General features: G+C 40.3%; 1 protein-coding gene across 6 annotated transcripts; it reads left to right on the top strand.

The window, feature by feature from the left end:
* Positions 1-6,529: 6,529 nt before the first annotated feature.
* On the top strand, positions 6,530-13,054 carry LOC110624856. Of its 6 annotated transcripts, none has more exons than XM_021770264.2 (5): positions 6,532-6,770; positions 6,916-8,926; positions 9,038-11,997; positions 12,084-12,195; positions 12,866-13,054. In XM_021770264.2, exons 2-3 carry the CDS (start codon positions 7,015-7,017, stop codon positions 11,968-11,970), a joined length of 4,845 nt encoding a protein of 1,614 aa, XP_021625956.1. In that variant the 5' UTR covers positions 6,532-6,770; positions 6,916-7,014; the 3' UTR covers positions 11,971-11,997; positions 12,084-12,195; positions 12,866-13,054. The 6 variants fall into 6 exon arrangements, with proteins under 6 accessions (XP_021625953.1, XP_021625950.1, XP_021625951.1 ...); XM_021770263.2 differs by having other exon boundaries at positions 6,534-6,770; positions 6,916-8,427; positions 8,488-11,997; XM_021770258.2 differs by having other exon boundaries at positions 6,531-6,770; positions 6,916-11,997.
* The last annotated feature ends 505 nt before the right edge of the window (positions 13,055-13,559 follow it).

Here is a 13,559-nt window from a genome sequence, read left to right on the forward strand (position 1 = left end):
ACCTTTGGCTTCCGAAGGTGGTCTGGCTAGCCACCTATAAAATGCCCCATGTCCGAAAATGGGCGAGTTTTCTCCTCCATTTTCGGGCAAAGGTGAATTCATGCCCTTCCATGGTTGGTTTTGAGGTTTTCCTTTAATCCTTTCAAGTTTTTAACAAGTTTTATCTTGGTTTTGAAGATTTTAAGTTCAAAATCGAAGTTGAAAAGCTTGGAGACCCCATAGCTCAAATCCTCTCAATCTCCAAGTTTGGGTCACGCCTTCTCTCGATCTTCAAGAGGTAAGCGTCGATCCTCATCGTCTTTGATGTTTTAAATAAGTTTTATGAAGGTTTATGGGGTAGAAATGCATGTTTAAGCTAGTTGTAAAAAATGTTAGGGTTTATGTAGATTTGAGGATAAATGTATGTAATGTGATGTTATGTTGTTGTTTGTTGGGGTTTAGGCTAGTTTTATGCCCCTATATGCTTGAGAATGAGTTTATGCATATTGTAGAATAGCTAAATGTATGTTTGGAAGGTTTAGGGAGGCATTTGTGCATGTGAGGGCTGAGTTTTGCCATTTCTGGAAGAACTCAGATTCGGCAGCCGAAGGCATGTTCGGCCGCCGAACCTGCCTATGGTGGCACTTTTGGCCGCCTAAGCTTGCCCCCGAAAGTTTAGACTTTCGGCTCTGGAGGGCAGTTTTGGCCGCCGAAGGTGCCGCCGAAGGTGCATGACTTTCGGCTCTGGAGGGACTTTCGGCCGCCGAAAGTGCCCTGTTCAGCCTTCCTTTGCATGTTTTCTATGAATGTTTTTGTGATGTTTTAGGGGGTTTTTGGGGAGATGTATAGAGTTATGTTAGTGTATGTTTGGTCCCTCATTTGAGTCCACCTGTGTAGATTCGGACCCGAGGAACCGAGGACCCCAGCAGTGAGATGACGCATGATTCAGCCAGAGGTGAGTAGAACTAACTAATCTCTTATTTCAAGAAATTAAATGTTTCAAGCATGATTCATGCATCATGATATATAATAGGTTGATTGCATTAGAACTCACGAATATGACGCATTGCATTATTCATTGTGGGTGTGGATGGACAACAGGACGACTCACTAGCCCTCCAGATTTTTATTGTATGTAACAGAAGTCCTGAGGAGCCCCACCGAGGGCCGGGCACAGAGCTTATTGTATGTAACAGAAGTCCTGAGGAGCTCCTTCGAGGGCCGGGCACAGAGTGGAGGGAATTTTGGATCAGTCCATCCGTGATGTGAATTAATTGTGTTGTGACGCATTCCATGAAGCATGTTTTATATAATATTTTATTGTTCTGCTCACTGGGCTTTTTAGCTCACCCCCTCCCTTAACCTCTAGGCTTGCAGGTCAGAGTCAGATCAGGAAGTGAGCAAGGGTAAAGAGGTAGTTAATGTAATAGTTTAGTGTGGATATGATTTGTAAATGTTATAAAGTGTAATGTAATGTAAAGATATGAGTATAGTATTGTGCTTGGCCCTATGGTCTGTTGTAATCCTTTTTATACATGATCTGTTTTTATTAAGGTTTTAATGATATTGATGTTGAACCAAGCTCGTCTTAAGAGAGATTGACCCAACTAGAGTATTTGATGAGGGCTCTAGTATGGGGTTTATTTGTTACAGGTATTATGTATGTGAGACAGGCTTGGTATATGGAAAAGTTTAATTTTTTTTTTTTTATGTAAATGTTTGATCATGTATGGGATTTTATCAGGTATACAGGTTGCAGGTTAGACTTGCTACGGGTCCCGGCGACCTTAAGTCGATTTGGATCCTAACGCCGGTAGCGGTCCAGTTTCCGGGTCGTTACACTTCCATATCCGTATCATATCATAACCTGCTCGAGGGCTAGTGGGTCATCCAATATCCATCCACATCAACAGCAAATTATGCAATGAATCATATTTGTGAATTCTAATGCAATAACCTATAAACATGGCAATCGTGATGCATGAACATGCTCGAAAGTTTAGTTATTTTAAAAAATAATAAGTAGTTCTGTTCTACTCACATTGTAACGACCCGAAAATCGGACCGCTACCGGCGCTAGGATCCAGATCGGCTTAAGGCCGCCGGGACCCGTAGCAAGCCTGACATCTAACCTGTAAACCTGTACAATCCCATACATGATCAACAACATACATAAAAATTAAAACTTTTCTTTATATGAACATCAACCAAACTCAACCTGTACATGCACTGTATATAACATCAATCATAAGCATTGATCCCTCTGTGAGATCTCATCAGTGCCCCCAATGGGTGGCATAGCATATGTTGAGTTGGTTACATAAACATCATAAAAGTCCAAGATCATGTATTAAAAAAGGGATACAACAATCTATGGTCAAACACACCTCTAGTATCCATAAACATCATCTATACTGATTAAAACATTACAATACAATATGATCATGTCCATTACTAACTGTTACATAAACATGACTTCTTTACTCTATCCGGACTCCTACTCTATCCTGTACCTGCAAACCTGGGGGTAAAGGGAGAGGGGTGAGCTAAAAGCCCAGTGAGTAGAACTATAAAACATATTAACACTATGCTCCAATGAAATGCATCATATCACAGACAATTCACATAAGGGTTGGGTGAACTTGTCACCAATTAGTCCAAGCTAACATTGTGCCAGGCCGTAGCATGGGGTCCTGGTCTTCCTGTCATAACATACATTACTTACCATTGCCCCAGGGCCTCCTCTGGGTTCCTGGTCTTCGAGTCCCATAACCGTGCCAGGCCGTAGAATGGGGTCCTGGTCTTTCCTTACATTGTGCCAGGCCGTAGAATGAGGTCCTGGTCTTCCTGTCATGGACTAATTGGGTCATCCAACATTCACCCACATCAACAACAATCGATGCAATGCGGCATATTCGTGAAGCTAATGCAATCATCCTATTGCATAATCATGATGCATGAAACATGATAAAACATTTAATTTAAAAAAATTAAGTTTAGTTCCACTCACCTCTGGCTGACTCTGACAACACCGAAGCAGCTGAACTCACTGCTGGGGTCCTCGGTTCCTCGGGTCCGAACCTACACAGGTGGACTCAAATGAGGGACCAAACACACCTGAACATAACTATAAACTACTCCCCAAAAACCCCCTAAAACATCATGAAACAACCATACAAAATCATGCAAAGGAGGCCTGGAGAGGGCACTTTCGGCGGCAGGTTCGGCGGCCGAAAGTCCTTCCAGAGCCGAAAGTCAGGCAGGTTCGGCGGCACCTTCGGCGGCCGAAACTCCCAAACAGAGACGAAACTCATGCATGTTCGGCAGCACTTTCGGCGGCCGAAACTGCCAGACAGAGACGAAAGTCTCCCCTTTCTGGGGCAAGCTTCGGCAGCCGAAAGGCTGCCTCCCCAGCCATGTTCGGCGGCCGAAAATCCTTCGGCTGCCGAACCTGGTTTCTGCCAAAGGGCAGAAACTTGGCTCCCTTTGCACATTTCGCCTCCAAACTTATCAAACATGCATCAAACCTATTCTACAACACACAAACACAAGCATACATGTTCCCAGGGGCCTCAAACCAACATAAGCCCCATCTACAACACATCACGAAACTCACATTGTTCATGAACATACATTTATACCCATAAACTCCAAAAACATAACCATAATCTAAACATGCATTCTATCCCATAGATATACTTAAAACTTACTTAAAACATGCAATGAGCTTAAGATCGGCTCTTACCTCTTGAAGATCAAGAGAGAGACGACTTAAACTCGAAATTGGGAGAGATTGGGTTCTTGAACCTCCAAGCTCCAAAACTTTGCTCAAAAGCTTTAATCTTCAAAACAAAGTTAAAACAAATGAAAATCTTGAAAGATTTAGAGGAAAGGCGTCAAAGATGGGTGAGGGACGGCGGAGACTCACCTTGGCCGAAAATGGGGAAAAAGCTCGCCTGTTTTCGGCTAAGGGACCCTTTTATAGTGGCTGGCCAGACCACGTTCGGGGGCCGAATGTGCCTCCGCATGCATGCCATGTTCGGCGGCCGAACTTGGGGTTCGGCGGCCGAACCTGGACTTCCCTCACTTATGCTTTCGGGGGCCTAAAGCACACCCGCAACGCATGCATGTTCGGCGGCCGAACTTGAGGTTCGACGGCCGAACCTGAGTTTTCCTCCAATGCTATTTTCATGCAAAAACTCATTTTCTTTCATGCTTAAAACATAAAACACATTAAAACATTTCATAAAAACATGGTTTTACCCTACTAGAGGCTTCCGACATCCGAGATTCCACCGGACGGTAGGAATTTCGATACCGAAGTCTAGCCGGGTATTACACACATCTGGCTGAAACTGAAACAACTAACTCACTGCTGATCACCTCGGTTCCTCAGGTTCGATCCTACACAGGTGGACTCAAATGAGGGACCAAACATACACTATAAGAACTCTAAACATCTCCCCAAAAACCCCCAAAAACACCATAAAACATGCATGCAAAACAGGCAAGGGAAGGTTGGACAGGGGACTTTCGGCGGCAGGTTCGGCGGCCGAAGGTCCCTACAGATTCGAAAGTCAGGCACTTTCGGGGGCAAGGTTCGGCGGCCGAAAGCCTTCACAGATCCGAAAATCACTAACCTTCGGGGGCAGGTTCGGCAGTCGAAACTCCCCTCCAGAGCCGAAAGTCCATCTTTCAGGGGCGAGTTTAGGCGGCCAAAGGCTGCCTCCACAGGCAGGTTCGGCGGCCGAACCTGGGTTCTTCCGAATGGCAAAACCCGGTTCTACCTTGCTCATCCAGCCACCAAAACATCCAAAACACGCATCCAACTATTCTAAAACATGCATATACATTCATTCCTGCATAAGGGGTATAAAACTAGCCTAAACCCCTACAAACATCAACATAGCATCACATTTATCATTAAACTAACATAAACCCTAACATTTTAGATCTAACCAAAACATGCATCACTACCCCTTAACCCTTCATAAAACTTACTTAAAAACACAAGAGAAGATGAGGATCTACACTTACCTCTTGAAGACCAAAGGTAGATGCGACCCAAACTTGGAGATGAGGAGGAAACGGGTTCCGGAGGTCTCCAAGTTTCAAAACTTTGGATTAAGCTTAAAATCTTCAAAAACAAGATAGAAACTCATAAAAATCATGAGAGACTTGAATGAAAAGCATAAGATCGACAAGGGGTGGCGGAGACTCACCTTGTCCGGAAATGGAGAGAGAAAACTTGTCCATTTTCGGACAGGGGGCCTTTTATAGGTGGCTGGCCAGACCACATTCGGGGGCCAAAGGTGCCTCCGTATCCGCCCCATGTTCGGCGGCCGAACCTGGACCCTTTCCTCAATCTCTTTTCTTTTCTTCTTTAAAACTTTAACTCAAAACTAACCATTAAAATCATGAAAAACATTTTGTAAAAACATGTTTTACCCTTCTAGAGGTCCCGACATTCGAGATTCCGGATTCCAATAGAGATTCCGTCGGAAGGTTGAAATTTTGACGTCAGAGTCTAGCTGGGTATTACACGACACTTAAATTATTTCTATATAGCTAACTTTCTAGTTCTATAACAAAAAAATTTAATAAAAAGAGACTTTCAATAAAATTTAAAAAGTTAGGACTAAAATAAATTTCCATAGAGAAAAGAACTCTAATCTTTATGAGCAATAATAGGACATTTGCCTATGACCAATTGCCCGCCATTTTTATCTCATACTCACTAGAAAAGTCAAAGCAACATCAATAAAGATTTCACTCCATTAGAATTACACACACGGCTGATCATCCAATCGGTTTGATTTAAAATTGAATTGAATCGAATAAATCAAAAATTGAAATTTTAGTGTTTGCAAAAATCAAATTGAACTAATTTTAGTCAGAAACTAAATCAAACTGAATCGGTCTGATTCGGTTTGATTCAATTCGGTTTGATCGGTTTTGATTTTTAATAATTTTTTATTTTTTACGCTTTATTTTTAATATTTTAAAATTTAATTAAAATATTTTAATTTTAATATAATTTAATTTCTTTATATTATTGAAAATAATATATTATTATTATTAATCGGTTCGGTTCAGTTTTTTTGATTTTTTTTATTAAAATCGAACCGAACCGAAATAATCGAAATTTTTAAAATTAAAAATCAAACCAAACCGAATTGAATAAAAAATTAAACTGAATTTTTAAATTAATTCAATTCGATCGACTTTTTCAGTTTGAACCAAATATGGCTCACCCCTAATTACGCATCCTCCATTTTCTTTTATGTTTTTTACAATACAAATGGAGTAGATGTTATTAAACACTTTAATTTTAACTGTGATATAATAAATGTATAGAATTTAAAAAATATTATTTTTAAATATTTATAATATTATTATTAATATTAAAATATCTAATAAATAAAAATACTAAAATACCGTTAGCAAATGCAAATTCTCACTTAAACTCTCCTCTTCTCTTCAAAGGAAAGGCGGAAGAAGCAAGTTCTTAGCTAAGGGCTTTCCATTGAATCCAATTTTTTCTTTTTTAATAATAAAAATACAAGGAAACAAAGGCTGCTGGTGCTGACTCTTCACTGAAAAGAGTAACAAGACAAGAATCCATTATGTTCGCCCTTTTTTATTTTTTCTTTAATCCAATATTGAATCTGATGACTAAACCTTTTTCTTTTCTCTTCTCTCTCTAACCGCCCCCCCTCCCCCACCTTCTGAAAAATTAAAAAAAAAACAACAACAAACCCTTGGCTTCCTTCTTCTGCAAGATCTACAAGGTACATGCACTATCTTCATCCATTTTCTTTAAGATTAATGGTATAATTTACTTTTTCTTGTCTATCATTCTGCACATTCAGTGCTTGACTTTCCATTTATTTATTATGAACTTGGATTTTTTTTGTTTACTGTTTTTGTTTTTAGGGTTTATCAGTCTCTTTGTATTTTTCTCCTTTCTTGGTCTTTTGGTTATAAAGATATCATCTTTTCTGGATTCTGAAATTTACCCAGACACTATTTTCGATGGGCGAACACATTGATAAGGATGTTTCTGGTAGTACTGTTTTGGAATCGTCTAAAGAGACTGTAAGTGATCGCGTAGCTAGTGGAGATAGTGCGGAAACCCGAGTCGTTGAGGCAGTTGCTAGTGACGATCAGTTTCAAGGTCAGGGTGTGAGTAAGGGATCCTCAGCTGAAGGGGTGGTGACGGAGAAAGGCGGCTCTTGTAATGGGGCGGATACAGTGGCTGGGGTTATGGGTTCTGATATATACGTTGATGGTGTTTGCACACGTAATTCTGGCGGGGAAAATTTGAGTGAAGAAGCAACTAAAAGTCATGGTCAGTCAAGGGAGTTGGCCTCAGAGGGAGATGTAAAAGCTGTAGGTGGTGGGTGTGGTGATTCTAATTCTAAGGTCGATGAGGATCCAAGTGAGGAAGCATCAAATTTGGGAACCGAGAGTGAGGTTGAGAAGTCTTCTGTGTTTGCTGATTCTAAAGAAGGAGAGTTGGTGGAGGATGGGGCAAGAGTTTGGGAGGAAAAACTGGGACTGGAGATTGAGGTTGGAAATTCTTCTGGAGTTGCTGAATCTAAAGAAGAAGGAGAATTAGTGGAGAATGCGGCAAGTGTTAGGGAGGTAGACTTGAGGTCAGATTCAGAAACTGAGGTTGGAACTTCTTCTGAGCTTGCAGAATCTAAAGAAGAAGGAGAAATGGTGGAGGGTGATACAAGAGTTAGGGGTGTCAATTTAGCAACTGGCTGTGAGATTAAGTGTTCTGGAGTTGCAGAATCTAAAGAAGAAGGTGTATTGGTGGAGGGTGTGGCAAGAGTTAGAGAGATCACTGGTGCTGATGGGTGTTGTGTTGCTGATGGTATTACTTTGCATGAAATTGATGCTGGGAATCCTCAGAATGTGGGAATCAAAAGTGCAGTTGAAGATTCTTCTCTTCTTGAAGGATCCAGTGTAGGGGAAACCAAAAATGTAGTTGAGAAAGAAGCAGTGGGTGCTGGGAAGGAAAGTTTGGAGGGAGGATTGGGGAAGGAGTGTGTTGAGAAAGTTGAGATGCATTTTGTTAAGGACATGATTTCTCAGGAAGTTAGGGATTCAGAGAATGAAGCATCGAATCGAGGAGTTGAAAATTTTGAAGATTCCTCTGCAGGTTTGGGTTCTTCAGTAGTTGAAGCCCAAGATATTGCTGCAGAGAAATCTGAATTGGTTGAGGAGGTTATGGATCAGGCTAAGGAAACACATGACAATGAGGGAGCTGTGCTTCAAAATTCAGAACCAGAAAAGGTTGGTGCTTTGGATGTTGAGGAATGGAATCCTGGAATAAGAACTGCAGGTGCACCTTCTTCAACCATCAAGGAAGGTTCATGCTTAAAGACTCACTGTATTGAGGAGGAAGCTGCCGTGATGGCTGATATTGGAAATTTAGATCCCAAAGTTGAAACAGTTTTGGAGGGGACACATGGTACTGATTCTGTGGAGGGGGTTGTATCCAGTTCTGAGAAAGATTTGGTTTCAATAGAAAAAGATGCCATTACCAATCCAACCTCCAAATGCTTGGATGGACAAACACAAGTTGCTGTTGATGGGAAAATGTCATCAACGGATGTTGAGGCATGGAATCCAGGAATCAAAACTGCAGGTGCACCTTCTTCAACCATCAAGGAAGGTTCAAGCTTAAAGGCCCAACATATTGAGGAGGAAGCTGCCGTGACAGCTGATATTGGAAATTTAGATCCCAAAGTTGAAACAGTTTTGGATGGGACACATAGGACTGATCCTGTGGAGGGGGTTGTATCCAGTTCTGAGAAAGATTTAGAAAAAGATGCCATTACCAATCCAACCTCCAAATCCTTGGATGGACAAACACAAGTTGCTGTTGATGGCAAAATTTCATCAAATGAGGAGATTGCTTGTCCTAACATTGAAGGTATGGACACTGACGCTTTTAATGAAAATTTTTGTTTTTCAGTGGAAGAACTGCAGGCTGTGGTTGAGACACCCAATGGAAGCACTGAAAATCACTGTGATGCATTTGCAGATTTGCAATCTTCACAACAGCCAACTCAAGTAGTTGTTGGAGGTGAAGTTGCGGCAACTGAGAACAAGGTGCATAAGAATTCTGAAAATGAAAGGAAATTAATAATTGAAGAGTCCTCAGACCAGATGATGCCTCGTGATTTTGCTCTGGCTCAGTCAACCGTAGATCCAGAGATGGGAGTTGATGAACAAGTTACTGGTTCTGAGCAAGCTAGTATGCAGAAAGATCCAGGTAAGGTAGAGACCGCAAATGCAATTGTGAGCACTGAAATTCACAGCCCGAAAGGTTTAGATTTGGTGTCGTCTCATCAGTCTGCACCTGCACTTGTTGGTGATGAAGTTGTAGAAATGAATAATAAGATTGATTCAGATACTAATTTCGAGGGTCAGGTAGTTATGCATTTGGATGGAATGTTATCATCATCAGGAAATGAACAGCATGTAAAGACTGAGGTGGACTCTATGGAAATAGATACTCACACTGCTTCAACTAACAAGGATAAGGTTCATTCAACTGCCAACGTTTCAGATCCTGCTGAAAAAGACCCGGAGGTGAAGGTGAAAGAACACATAGACAAGAGTGAAGCTTGTGATTCTGATCAGAGTAATCCAAACATAGGGCAGCTGATGGATGCTCAAGAACAGGTTACTCATTTTGAACAGCTTGGAAAAGAAGAAACAGAGGTAGTAGAACTGAACTCAGAGGCCGGAACAGTTTGTGGAAGCAGAGAAACAGATACCCTATTAATTAATGGACCCGATACTGGACTTCAGGGGCCACCTGATGGGGATCAGACTCTGACAGTTAAAGAAGACTTGGATGCAAGTGCAGGTCAGGATGTTTCTGAGATTGGATCAAGTGCAGCAACAGAAACAGTGGTTGAAGAGCATGATGCTTGTCTTGATCAGGTTGGCTTGCAAGAAAGGCAAGAAATGGAAGCTGAAGGACAGGATACTGACTTTGAACAGCCAAATACCTCTGAAGAGAAATTTGCTAAACAAGAAGCTCCAAATTCTGGAAGCACTGTAATAGAATATCAAGCTTGTTATCAGCTACCACCAGATGATGAAGGTGAGTTCACTGTATCCGATTTGGTCTGGGGCAAAGTGAGGAGCCATCCGTGGTGGCCTGGACAGATTTTTTATCCTTCTGATGCCTCTGAGAAAGCAATGAAGTATCATAAAAAGGACTGTTTTCTGGTAGCATATTTTGGGGATCGTACATTTGCGTGGAACGAGGCATCTCTGCTAAAGCCTTTCAGGTCACATTTCTCCCTGGTTGAGAAGCAGAGCAATTCTGAAGCATTCCAGAATGCTGTTGATTGTGCTCTGGAAGAAGTTTCAAGGCGTGTAGAGTTTGGGCTGGCCTGCTCATGCATACCAAAGGAGACTTACGATGAAATTAAATTTCAAATAGTAGAGAACACTGGAATTCGAGAAGAAGCAAGTGTAAGAGATGGTGCAGACAAATCCTTGCCTGCTGATTTATTTGAACCTGGTAAATTAATGGAGTATATGAAAGCATTAGCACAATGCCCAGCTGGTGGAGCTGATCGTTTGGAACTTGTCATTGCCAGGTCCCAATTACTGGCCTTTTATCGCTTAAAGGGTTATTCTCAGTTGCCTGAATTCCAGGTTTGTGGAGGTTTGTTGGAGAATGCGGGCACTTTAGAATTTGCAGATGAAGTGATTGAGCATACATATCCTGTTTATAAGGATGATGGACAAATATCATCTGATCAGGAGTTTTCACATGCTCTAAGAAGTTCTTATCACAAGCGCAAGCATAATTTGAAGGATACTGTCTATCCCAGGAAGAAAGAAAGAAGTTTGTCTGAATTAATGGGTGATTCATGGGATTGTGTAGATGATGAATTTGGTCCTGATGGGAAAGCTAACAATAAGTTAGTTTCACCATCTTCTGGGAGGAAGCGGAAGGTCTATGATTCCTTTCCTGATGACTCGGCTACAGCGGAAGGGAGAAAGACTATCTCTCTTGCAAATGTCTCGACTACTGCATCTAAGCCTTCATTCAAGATTGGTGAATGCATCCGTAGAGTCGCTAGCCAGATGACTGGGTCTACCTCCATACTGAAGTCTAATAACATGAAGCAAGACGGAAGCAGTGATCGACTTATTGGGGATGGATCTGATGCTTTATTCCAACATTCTGAGGATGCTGAGATGAGCAGAACAATTGTTCCCACAGAATACTCATCCTTGGATGAATTGCTATCACAGCTTCACTTGGCAGCACAAGATCCCTTTAAAGGATATAGTTTCTTGACCATCATTGTTAGTTTTTTCTCTGATTTTAGGAACTCGGTAATTGTGGAGCAGCATGAGAAAGTAGGTGGTAAAAGGAAACAAGCATCTCATTCAATTGGTGGTTTGTCTGAAACATTCGAATTTGAGGATATGAGCGACACTTATTGGACTGACCGGGTTATTCAAAATGGTTCTGAAGAGCAACCACGTAAAAGCCGAAAACGAGATAATCAACTTGTGCTTGCTAATCAGGATAAGGCTCTTAATATGTCAAACTCTAGAAAGCGGTATTCTGATGGCAATCATGACCTATCAGCAGAGAAACCAGTGGGTTATATAGATGAGAATGCACCAGCAGAACTTGTTATGCATTTTCCTGTGGTGGATTGTGTTCCTGCAGAAACAAGCCTGAATAAGATGTTTAGACGGTTTGGGCCTTTAAAAGAGTTAGAAACAGAAGTAGATAAGGATACAAATCGTGCCAGAGTTGTTTTTAAGAAGTGTTCTGATGCAGAAGCTGCATATGGTAGTGCTCCAAAGTTCAACATTTTTGGTTCAATACTTGTAAATTACCAGCTCAACTATACTGTATCTGTACCATTCAAAAGTCAACCAATGATCACACTCCATGGTGAGGAAGATGCAACACTTTTTCTGGAGTTTTGAAGAAGCAGATTTGATATAAAAATTTAGGTAAGGTTTTTTTTTTCCATTTGGTAGAAAATTTGCAACTTACTGCTTTTGATTTTCTTGTTTATTTATATATTTGTTTTGAATAGATGGCTGCTTGTAGATCACTGGATCACTGGGGAGTAGTTTAACTTTATCCCTTTGCATGAGATCTCCTGCATTATGGGTTTGGAATAGCAAGTCTCTGGAGCAGTTAACTAGGTGTGTGTATATGTGGTTTTCTTTTGTGGACATTTACACTTGGTAATGCGTGAAAACCTTATCCACAGCCCAGAGCCCCTAGCTCCCCATTTGGAAGTTATGAAACAAAATTGTCACTGAAACATACTTATTTTGTTAACAATCTGTTTGGAAAGAGATGGAGTAAAGTAAGATGTTCTAAAGTATGGTTTTATGAGATAAAGTTTTTATGATTTTAAACCTTAATAATTTTTTATTTTTTGGAAAGAGGAGAAGGTTTTTTTAAGGTATTTAAAGGTTTTCAAGAGAACATCTTTTTCAACCCACCTATTTAGTGGGTTGAAATTTGAAGGTTTTTCGAGGTCTAGAACTCCCAAAAACCACACTCTTTAAAAACCTCAACTTTATCCCAAACACAGTTTTAAGGTTTTTAAACCTTGAAAAATCTTTCATTACCTACAAAGGGTAAATGAATAAATCCAGCTGGTTGTTGGAGCTGTTTTGGGATCGGCCGGCCTGCCTGCATGCCTTTACCATATTTTCGCGAATTAGCTATTCTCTTGTTAATTTTGGCATGTGATGTATGAAAGTGTTAAACTTGTTCTGGGAGATTCGACTCTTAATCTAATTTATTTTAGTTCATTATCTGTTTGGTATATTATAATATAATTAAAATTTGTTTTGTGGACAGGAGAGGGGAGAGCAGATGTTGAAGAACTGCGGCTTCTACTCTACTTGCGATGCTCTTACACGTGCTTACGTTAATGGGATGCTGAAGAAAGTATCAGATTGCTAATTCTTCTGGTTGTCTCTCTTAATTTTGTTTTCTGATATGGAGTAGTGATTTTATCTTCTATTGCATCATCCCAGTTCTTTAGAAGCTCTATTTCTGATATATATATATATATATATATATATTGAATTGTTTTTCAAATCAATCGTGTCTTACTACTACGAAACTGCTCGTGTCTAATCAAGAATCCCAATTCTTCTTTTAAGTGAATACCAACTTAAAAGTGAAATTGAGCTGAATGGAATATTTGCTGAAGTGTTTTACTCTTTAATGGATCAACTGTATTAAAAAAAAAAAAGGTACAGAATCCCCAAATTGTGTAAAAAGAATTAGTTTCTGGTGAGTGAAAAACCTCAACCCCCTCGGTTATCTCCATCTTAGTTAAAACGCCCTCGTTTATTTATTTTTAAAATTTTTCTTCTACTATTTCTATAAATTTATCAAAAACAATTTAAAAACAAATATAATACAATAATTACAACATCCTGCATTTGAATTTTTTTTTATAAGGTGGGGATTGGAGTATTAAACCTGAAAATTCTTAAAGTAAGTTAAGTCTGCGAATATCATTTTTAATTAATATAATTAAAAT

The sequence above is a fragment of the Manihot esculenta genome, chromosome 10 (assembly GCF_001659605.2).
Source record: "Manihot esculenta cultivar AM560-2 chromosome 10, M.esculenta_v8, whole genome shotgun sequence".
NCBI lineage: Eukaryota > Viridiplantae > Streptophyta > Magnoliopsida > Malpighiales > Euphorbiaceae > Manihot > Manihot esculenta.